The sequence below is a fragment of the Salvelinus fontinalis genome, chromosome 40, assembly GCF_029448725.1.
Source record: "Salvelinus fontinalis isolate EN_2023a chromosome 40, ASM2944872v1, whole genome shotgun sequence".
Lineage (NCBI taxonomy): Eukaryota > Metazoa > Chordata > Actinopteri > Salmoniformes > Salmonidae > Salvelinus > Salvelinus fontinalis.
In genome coordinates this window covers 19,098,386-19,109,650 of record NC_074704.1, presented here as the reverse complement: position 1 = coordinate 19,109,650, position 11,265 = coordinate 19,098,386, and the positions used below count along the sequence as shown (strand labels likewise).

Sequence of the window (11,265 nt, the reverse complement as noted above, 5' to 3'; positions counted from 1 at the left end):
TACAACTTGATTCAATTGATTGGACATGATTTGGAAAGGCACACACCTGTCTATTTAAGGTCCCACAGTTGACAGTGCATGTCGGAGCAAAAACCAAGACATGATGTCGAAGAAATTGTCTGTAGAGCTCCGAGACAGGATTGTGTCGAAGCACAGATCTGGGGAAGGGTACCAAAACATTTCTGCATCATTGAAGGTACACAAGAATACAGTGGCCTCCATCATTCTTAAATGAACGAAGTTTAGAACCATCAAGACTCTTCCAAGAGCTGAGCAATTGGGGGAGAAGGGCCTTGGTCAGGGAGTTGACCAAGAACCTGATGGTCACTCTGACAGAGCTCTAGATTTCCTCTGTGGAGATGGGAGAACCTTCCAGAAAGACAACCATCTCTGCATCATTCCACCAATCAGGCCTTTATGGTAGTGGTCAGACGGAAGCCACTCCTCAGTAAAAGGCACATGACAGCCCACTTGGAGTTTGCCAAAAGGCACCTAAAGACTCTCAGAACATGAGAAACAAGATTCTCTGGTCTGAGGAAACCAAGATTGAACTCTTTGACCTGAATGCCAAGCATCACGTCTGGAGGAAATCTGGCACCATCCCTACGGTGAAGCACGGTGGTCGCAGCATCATGCTGTGGGGATGTTTTTCAGCAGAATGGGACTGGGAGACTAGTCAGGATCGAGGGAAAGATGAACAGAGCAAAGTACAGAGAGATCCTGGATGAAAACGTGCTCCGGAGCGCGCAGGACCTCAGACTGGGGTGAAGGTTCACCTTCCAACAGGACAACAACCCTAAGCACACAGCCAAGACAACGCAGGAGTGGCTTCGAGACAAGTCTCTGGATATCCTTGAGTGGCCCAGCCAGAGCACGGACTTGAACCTGATTGAACATCTCTGGAGAGACCTGAAAATAGCTGTGCAGCAACGCTCCCCATCCAACCTGACAGAACTTGAGAGAATGGGAGAAACTCCCCAAATACAGGTATGCCAAGCTTGTAGATTCATACCCAAGAAGACCCGAGGCTGTAATCGCAGTCAAAGGTGTTTCAACAAAGTACTGAATAAAGGGTCTGAATTCCTATGTAAATGTGATATTTCCAGTTTATTTTTATATATAAATTTACACACACACACACAAAAGTTTTTGCTTTGTCAATATGGGGTATTGATTGTAGATTGATGGGGGAAAAATCAATTGAATCCATTTTAAAATAAGGCTGGACCGTAACAAAATGTGGAAAAAGTCAAGGGGTCTGAATACTTTCTGAATCCACTGTATGTTGCCATGAGAGTTGTGCAGAGTTGGTAGAATCTAGTTCAACAGGATTTACAGCTGTAATTGCTGCCAAATGTGTTTCCACCAAGTATTAACTCTGGGGTTTAAAGACATATGCAATCAATACAATTATTTTTTGTATGTTTTATTAATTTAGAAAATGTTCTACACTTTTTCTTTCACTTTTGAAAATGTGGATCATGATGTGGAGATTTGTGGGACGAACATCGACTACAATCCCTTTAAAGATGTACTTTTAAGGCAGAACAAAGGTGACAAATGTGCAAGGGGTGAGTAGACTTTCACTAGGCACTGTACAAGTATGACTGCACTGTATGGATTGAAATTCGTTGAACACATTGCTCTCAACCCATCGAGTTCTTTACTGACTTCTGTGAAGAATTATACACTCTATTTCAGTACAACTCTCATTTGAATCCAAAGTTTACAGTGTTGTTTATTGTGAGAGGATGGTTCCACCACTGTCTCCCCTTCATCCATATCTGTTTATACTCTCCTGTAATTGTAATTCCATTACATCAAATAAAACTAATCCAATGAAAATCCAATGAAACCTAAGGATTGCCGTCATAATTTCTCCCCAGGTCTCCTCTGACAGTTCACATTATCAAAACCCAATGAATATGAATATAAACAATATAAACTATACAGGACGCAGCCAGTTAACTCTCCCAAGCCCTTCAATGCTATAGTTTACTGCATTACTGAACTGAGAGATGTATATGAGGGAGAAAACTCATTCAAGTGAAGTATGCTGCTGGTATAGAGGAATCCATGGTAGTATGAATGCAGGTGGAATGTGTACCACCCTTTCCATAGACACATGTTAGCCTATGCTCTTATGAGGGCAATTCCACCACTTTTCATAATCATCCTTTCCAGCACCATACCAGTGTCTACATACTGTATGTGAAAAACTGCACGTTTCTGTGGTTAAAAAGAGAGGGAAGGTCCTAAAAAAGGATTTTCTGTGGATTAAAAGTTTTTTTTAAAACAGTGATTTTCAAAACCTGCAACGAGTTTCTTGCTCACTGGAGGGTATTTTGTTGCTCCGCATGGCACCATGAATCTCACAGTGTTAGACAATCACTGGTTTAAATGTTTTAACCTTTGATGATGTCATGGCGTATAACTTTTTTACCTTCTCTTTTTCCCCCTTCAAAACGTAGACATGCGACGTTTTCACATAATGCTGACACCGGTATTGTGCTGGAGGTCATGAAAAGCAGGTTGAAACGTGGTGGAGTTGCCCTTTAAAGCCACAATCTGCCATTTCAATATCTTGACCATTGACTGACCATTGAACAGAAGCAAATAATGCAGAATGTACTAAGAAGGATTCAGGTCAAGAGGAGTAGGGTTATGTCTTGCACCCATTGACACCGAAACTCCCTCCATAGAAAACAACAGCAACTATACGCTTTGATTTGGACAGACATGGTTCAAAAGTCACAACCTCCATCAGTAGTATTCCTTTAGTAGTCATAGAAAAGGCCTCCAGTTAAGCACCCATGCAACTCTCTACCCAGCCAGTGAAGCTGACGCGGGTTGTGGCAGGTAGCCTAGCAGTTAAGCACCCATGCCACTCTCTACCCAGCCAGTGAAGCTGACGCGGGTTGTGGCAGGTAGCCTAGCAGTTAAGCACCCATGCCACTCTCTACCCAGCCAGTGAAGCTGACGCGGGTTGTGGCAGGTAGCCTAGCAGTTAAGCACCCATGCCACTCTCTACCAAGCCAGTGACGCTGACGCGGGTTGTGGCAGGTAGCCTAGCAGTTAAGCACCCATGCCACTCTCTACCCAGCCAGTGACGCTGACGCGGGTTGTGGCAGGTAGCCTAGCAGTTAAGCACCCATGCCACTCTCTACCCAGCCAGTGACGCTGACGCGGGTTGTGGCAGGTAGCCTAGCAGTTAAGCACCCATGCCACTCTCTACCCAGCCAGTGACGCTGACGCGGGTTGTGGCAGGTAGCCTAGCAGTTAAGCACCCATGCCACTCTCTACCCAGCCAGTGACGCTGACGCGGGTTGTGGCAGGTAGCTTAGCAGTTAAGGGCGTTGGGCCAGTAACCGAAAGGGCGCTGGTTCAAATCCCTGAGCAGACTAGATGAAACAGCTGGTTCCGTGTGCGGCGTGAGGCCCCTCCACAATCACGTTGGGGTGGGTGACGGGGCCCCTTTCCCGAAATCTCCAACCAAACATATGTGCCGTTTCATGGGTTTTCATTGTTTTTGGGGTGGAAAAGTGTGCATTCCATGATTAGAAACGCTTGTGTCTGGGCTGTACCAACCATGTCTATACCCCCCCCCCCCTCTGGGTTGGTTGAGCAGACCTGGGTTCAAATACTATTTGAAATGATTTCAAATACTTTATCTGTGCTTGATTGAGCCTGTCTGCTGCGAGAGAACCAATTAGAAAGTCCCAAAAGAGCCAACCCCGACCACCTGGCACTCCAAGCAGGCTTAAGCAAATGCTTAAAGTATTTGAAAGATTTCAAATAGTATTTGAACCCAGTACTGGGCTCCAGCCAGTTGGCTGGGTCAGTAACAACCTGGGGGAACCAACTGTTAGTGTTGGATTGGGCTGTAATGATACTGGTGTAGTGGGAGGATCCCTGTGGTTACTCAGAGACTGGGGTGTTCCTGCACCTGTTTGGCTTATTTATCCTGTTACCACATTAACTGTGAGAGTATTGCAAGCTGTTTTGGTGTATTGACTGTTGACTTCAATGTTGATATGTTCTATGCATTTCAAGGTTTGGTTCCCATTGAATGTATTGGGATAATATGCTAAAATGTATACAGCCTATGTAGTTGACTTGTCATGTAGTGCAACTCTTAATCACATGTATGGTCCCAAATGAATAATCGATGATTCCACAGTGTGGCATAGCCACCTCTTCTAGGAGTTTTGTATAGAAGGCTCAAGGCTTTCCTCAAGAATTGTCCAATGCCCGTGTGCAAATCACCCCTGGTAATGACATATGATTTATTTATTAACTGTGAGACGTATCTGAGCCTCTATCTTGAGCTGATGTTATTTGAGATAACATGTCTATTGGGGGTAGGCTATAGGCCATCCTTGGGGCCTCACAAAGTGGCTACAATGTGGATAGTTCAGACCAGCTGTCTAACCAGTGTCTAATCCATGGTGATTGCTGTGTGTCTCCAGTTGTGGGGGTCCATCATGCATCAGTATAGCGTTGAAAGATTGATTCTGTTGTACACCCCATAATGTTTATGAGGTTATGTTGTTTACAAACTAAGACCTACTGCCTGTGGAGACCATGCATGTGCTATTCAGAAAACGAAGGGCCTCTACTTGAGGGGTGGCTATTTATACAGTTCTCAAAAAATATTTTTGTGATTTTACTTGACCGCAGGACTACTGGTTGCAATAAAAGCAGTTGACATTTGAACGACATGTCGGGTGCGTTGCCAAAGAATGTCGCTTTCTCAACGCAGTCTGGTAATAGCTAGCCTGATACTATCAGCTGAGGAGTAGGCATGTTGACGACCTTGGCAAGGGGGGGGGGGGGGGGGCAAACCGCCGCAAATATCTATCTTTAATAAAGCAGGCGCTGTATCATAGCAGTAGTCCAATCCTTTGAACAAAATCTGCGTTGGCTCATAGTGGCGGATTGCAACATGCAATAGACATGTCCATCACAATCAAGTGTGACAGGCGGCTAAATGACAAGAGTTATGAAGGCTTGGCTCTTCACAAGTATTTACCCTACTTCGAGAATATCATATCATATCATTACCATAAACGAAAGCGTTCTGTGTTTAATTCGTGTTTTCCATGTAATCGCATACACAGAAGTCTTATTTTGGTAATGAAGCATTGCACGAAAGGCTGTTCCCAGCTGTTGACACTTTTTAAAATTAACTTATGACAAAAATGTGCGTTGTTTCTTTGTTATTCTTGATCGGATGAAAAAAAAAAGTTGGCAAAAAAAGGAGGAGAACGCAGTATGAAATGTGTGAATTGGGAGTGTTATGCATTTATTATTCGTTGCAGACCACAACCGAGTCCACATATCTGTGGTCTGTTTAGCTAGTATTTTGTCTGGCAGGAATCTAACCTTTGATGGTGCAAATTCGATAATAATACATCGAATGTGTACATCAATATTCCTATAATGATTACTACTTACTGGAGCTACTGGTACTATGTTTAATTGCCTATTAGCCTAATGTTGTTATAGACAACTATTATATTGTATGTAGCCTACTCTTATTACTCTGGTGTTACAAATAATAAACCCATATAGGAAGGACATTAGCTGCCATTGATTGCTACACAATTACGGATTTTAGTATTTTAACTTTCAAAAATCTTTGTCAAATATTTTGCTGTCATGTTTGATGTGGTGTTTTCCAACTAAATCCTGAGAAATGGGGCGCGTTTCATACAAAATGGGGCATGTAAAAGATCTAACATCGACTCTGAAATCAGATATTACACCCGACAAGCAAATATAAATTCTGGAATAAAACTGTCTTGAGTTTTGGCTGTGGGGTAGCAAGAACTTCCAAATGTGATTAAGTTACCATGAACGCAGTTTACCCATGCATGCAGAAACCATTTTTGAAGTTTGACAGAATGACAATACAGAAAATCCTTTTGTAGCCTACATTTTATAACCAGTGTAGTCGAAACGTTAATCACAATAGATTTAGTTCAGAGACAATATTTCGTTCCAAATGTTTCGTTCTGAACCAAATATTTAAAATATATAGTTAAAACACGTGGTATCATTCTTCACTTCCATAATGACTTTTTTTTTACTTTTTCGTTTCAATGTTTTTTTTTATATCCTTTGCTTAGGGCCACATGAATGATTTTGCATTCAGCTGCAAATTACATTTGTAGCATATTTGAGGCGTGAGGTAAAATATTGGTGATATCAAATCCGGAATACTGTATAATAAATAGACTTCAACCCGACGTTTTTCAAAACAACAATATTTATCACCCGTCTGTTTTTGCTCTGGGTCTTTGACATAATAATACACTATGGTTGTTGATGGAGTGGGACACGTCCCTTATGCACCAGAATCAAAACTCTCTCTCTCTCTCTCTCTCTCTCTCTCTCTCTCTCTCTCTCTCTCTCTCTCTCTCTCTCTCTCTCTCTCTCTCTCTCTCTCTCTCTGACATATTATCATTATGTTGATATTTTATTTCCCCTGGCGTTACATCAGAGCGTGCAGAATGAGCCATCAAAGTGTTTAGTGACGCCTCCTCGTTGTGATGTATCAGTCTTCAGAAACATAACAGTATGTTTCAGTTATATCTGGAACATTGCAGACCACAGTCTGTCAGGATTGAAATAGTAAAGAACTATGTGGACTTTATTATAACGTATATGTAGCCTAGCTTACTATGCAGTTGAGCAGGTAGCTTATGCTATTGTTATTGTTCAGTTACAGAATTCATAAATTGATAATAACGTTGTAATATTGTGCATAACTATTATCATAGGCCTTAAATAATATGACTTATAATATGAATACTAATACTAACACTTACAATAATATTAATAGTAATTTAAATGTATTCTAATCTCATTTATTGCATTCATGTTGAGTTATCATATTATTCCACAACGTCCCACATATTATACGGAAATAGTTTGATATTCAGACTGAAAAATAAACTAAGAGTTGATAATAAAAAAAAAATGAAATGCAGAAGTAGGCTACGTCACCAAAATATATTATGTATCATTCGTTCCTGTATGCAGATGGACCCGTCGGCTGTCTTTCAGAACGGAAGCAAAATAAAGCATCATGCCACCGCTAGCTCGAGGACCGGGAGGACCGGGAGGACCCGGAGAGAGATTTGATTCGAGATGAAATATCTAGCTGATGATGTAAAAGGTCCCTTTCGCGTGAGTTATGACCCGGATTTGGCTAGGCTGAGAGGGATGCATGCTGCTCCTCTCTCCCCCTCTCCTCTCCTCTCCTCCCCTCTCCTCTCCTCCTCTCCCCCTCTCCCCCTCTCCTCTCCTCTCCTCGCCTCCTCACCTCACTCCCCCGCCCTGAAGGATTGTATCATCAGTCCTGATATATTGCCTAGATCCATATTGCCTTCAGAAAATAAAGGCTCATCCAAAACCATCGCTTTTGGTGGAGGAAAAATCACTTTCTGTACTAACTAGTAATTACTTCTTAATCCACTGCATAGCATAATTTTACCAATTTCAGAATCATTGAAATCATTTCCAATATTCACATTGGAAATGTTCAAAGTATCTATCTTCTAAAAAATCACACATAGTTTATTACTGTAATACTATACTTAAATACGCAATGCGATTTAATCCCCCATTGACTGCACACTCTCTCTTGCTCATTTACCGTAAGGCTTATTCTGGTATCTCACCCCACGACTAATTTAGACCCAAAGATGATAAGAGCGCAACCCGTTATAATTCCAACCGGCTCCTCCTCCTTCAAACCATGCCTTGTAATTATTGCGAGCATCCCACTCGCAAAAGCCCTGCACTGGACTGCAACATAGTCAGAGAGTGAAAGGGAGAGGGCGAAAGTGCCAGTGGGGACATAATTGATTACGTCCTAATCAATATTAACTTGTTAGTCAGTTGTTGCTGCAACTTCTTTGGACCTCGCCATTTTCAGGGAGGCACAGTTCTCCTTCGGATTGTCTGTACGTATTTTTGTGGAATAATACTTTCAAGAAGATATCCCGGTTTGGAATTAGGAGGGCTTTTTTATGTTTCTTTTTGCAAGAAAGTTTGCAGCCATGGCGTGCATTTGGTGACTGTAATGTGACTGTTTCTTCGATAGGGTTCGATATTATTTGATATCTGTGTTTGTTATTTTCGTTGTTAGCAATTCAAAACAATTTAAAGTTAGCTTGCGTAACGACTAACGCACTAATAATGACATCCAAAGAAGTCGCCAAATGTGATGCGGTCGAGAATAGGAGGCGAAGTCCGTTGGACCATCTTCCTCCACCTGCAAACTCGAATAAGCCACTGACACCGTTCAGTATCCAAGACATTCTAAACAAACCCTCCGTGAAACGAAGTTACACCATTTGTGGGACAGCACACCTGATTTCATCCGCTGAGAAGCACCGTTCCTCCAGCATCTCTGCTCTGTCCAACCGGGCACTGCTCACACAAACCTCACCACTCTGCGCCCTGGAAGAACTAGCTAGTAAAACCTTCAAGGGGCTCGAAGTTAGCGTGCTACAAGCAGCTGAAGGTAAATATGATGGTATTTATGGCCTATTATAATCATTATATCGATATTACTTTCATAACAGTGCAATGCACAATTTAAAGGGAATTTATTATTTTTCATTTGATCTGTGAAAATATAAATAAGTAATATTGTATCTAAAAATAGACATTGAACATTAGGCTTTAAACAAGATTGTTTGCCAGAAAATGTTACATTGCATCTCTTCTGTGCGTAATTTGGAAGGATGAAACAGAGGCTATTACTAGCTGGAATTGTGCAATTGTTCTCTTTATGATGAATGCATAACATAACGTCTACGTTTATATTTGGTATATAGGCTAAAATAACTTATTAAAAAATATATCATTGATTTGGGGTCAAATGTCTCAAAATATGTTTAAAATTTTTAAATGCAGAGTTCAACGCCCTGCAGAGCCAATGCCATAGCAGCATGAGAATGACACCAACATATCCCTGACTTAATAACATTTTATCTTTGTTTGTGCAGGGAGAGACGGAATGACACTCTTTGGGCAAAGAAACACCCCGAAGAAGCGAAGGAAGTCCAGGACTGCCTTCACCAACCACCAAATCTACGAATTAGAGAAAAGATTCCTGTATCAGAAATATTTGTCTCCCGCTGACCGAGACCAAATCGCCCAACAATTGGGTCTAACGAACGCCCAAGTCATCACGTGGTTCCAGAACAGGAGAGCCAAACTAAAGCGAGATCTGGAAGAGATGAAGGCCGACGTGGAGTCGGCCAAAACTATAGGTGACGGTGTTGTACCTCTGGAGAAACTCGCCAAGCTCGCTGACCTCGAGAAATGCGCCAATGGAACGCTCGGACATCACCCGCGAGCCGATTCTCCCGCGCAGAGTGGCGGACAAGAGTACGAGCTCGCTCGCAAGCTGCGGATGTCCCCCCTGTCGCCATTTTCAGACCACACAACAAGTAAAGAATGCTCAGAGGACGACGAAGACCTAGAAATTGATGTGGATGACTGATTGCGCAGTGGGATAATGAAATACAAAAATTACGACAACAAGCAGTAACAATCCTTACTACGATTGTAACTTTTCCCTGCTGATATTCGTACATCATCTCAGAACATTTACTAGTCTGTTGTGACTTTTGTATCGGCACACAGATATTCACAGTAAGCATGAACAGTACAACAAATAGCCTATGCAGTGCTATAACCATTTGTATTCATCAGCAGTCGGACAGTTTCCTCTTGTCTTCAAATGTCAATGAAAGCAATATAGGTTTCATAATCAGAACAAAAGATAATGCTATTATTTTGAAACATTTAATTGTCTATCAGACACACACACCTATTTGAGGTGTTTCTCTCTCTCTCACTCACTCACACACACACACACACACACACACACACACACACACACACACACACACACACACACACACACACACACACACACACACACACACACACCTATTTTAGTTATCTCTCTCTTTCACACAAACACACACACACACACACACACACACACACACACACACACACATTGATCCTTGTTCATATTTATGTAACACCGTGTCATATGCTTTAAGTATGTCAGTTTTATGAAATATTTTCGATAGGTTTTGCATGTTGAAATGCATGTTTTGTTTTGTTGATCATATCTATTTATTTTTCCCTTTTAAATTATATCGCTTGTTTATTTTTTGAGACATACCTTATCATACATGTAGGTCCACTCGAGCTCAGACCGTTTGTACACAGCGTTTACATAATTAGCTAGTCATATTTACACCAACCATAATCCGTATGCTGCATTGCATGATACGAAAGGCAAATTCAAAGGATCAAAAACCAAGTTATGCGTTTTATAGAGAAATGGTCAAACAAAGGTTATAAAAATATAAAAATACTGCGGTGATATTTCGACATGGAGCTACAGTTACTGGACCGTAGGAATATATTCATTTGTTTGGATACAAAAGAGTACTCTAAGGTTGAATAGATTTGTTATGTTTTGTACACCTGTAAGTGCCTTTCTAAAATCAGGACAGTATTTGAAAACCAATGCACATTCTGTAATGTATATACTATGGAAATAAAATGGCTTTTCTCAACACGCTGTTTGTGTCATTATTATACTGATAGATTATAATTTCGATATTTAGTCCTAGTAAAAATGGTGACTATATGTAGAATCAAGGGGGGGGGACTGAAATCCTTTATGAAGCTAATTCAATGCAGGCCTACATTATGGACGTTTAGAGTAGCCTATTTAGCAACCATGATCCCTTATAATAGTTCAATATTTTTTGTTCTATTGTATCCCATTTGTGAGGATACTCGAAACATTTTGTGGCTCAGCCATCTCACTCTCTTTCAAACTGCTAAATGCGTGTCTTGGCTTCTTGACCCGGCAACGTGTTTCCCCATTCGGGACGAAATTTATGTGAGAATCGCAAATCTGGTGCTGGGGGAGAAAAGAGGGTCTGGGATGCCACAAAAACACAAAGTTTTGGGCCAGTTTTCCTGAGCCTTTATGGGTGTTTTTTTTGTTCTGCGGGGCTGCGGGACGAGGCCATAATTTTGAGCGTAAAGCATGAAAACTGGGGACAAATGAGATGCCTTCCCCGATGTGACAAGTCACAATAGAGCCCACCCGGTCTCCCGCAGGCAGCAATGCTGAGACAAGTGTGTCCCACCGTACAAAAAGGACTCAAACGTTTGGAGGCCATATGGTTTTTGAATTTTCCTCACAATTTC

At 41.6% G+C, this 11,265-nt stretch overlaps 1 protein-coding gene across 1 annotated transcript; it reads left to right on the top strand.

Moving 5' to 3' along the window:
• Window positions 1-7,752: 7,752 nt before the first annotated feature.
• Window positions 7,753-10,619, top strand: LOC129839725 (transcription factor LBX1-like). Its single transcript, XM_055907319.1, has 2 exons — window positions 7,753-8,536; window positions 9,024-10,619. Exons 1-2 carry the CDS (start codon window positions 8,209-8,211, stop codon window positions 9,521-9,523), a joined length of 828 nt encoding a protein of 275 aa, XP_055763294.1. The 5' UTR covers window positions 7,753-8,208; the 3' UTR covers window positions 9,524-10,619.
• Window positions 10,620-11,265: the final 646 nt, after the last annotated feature.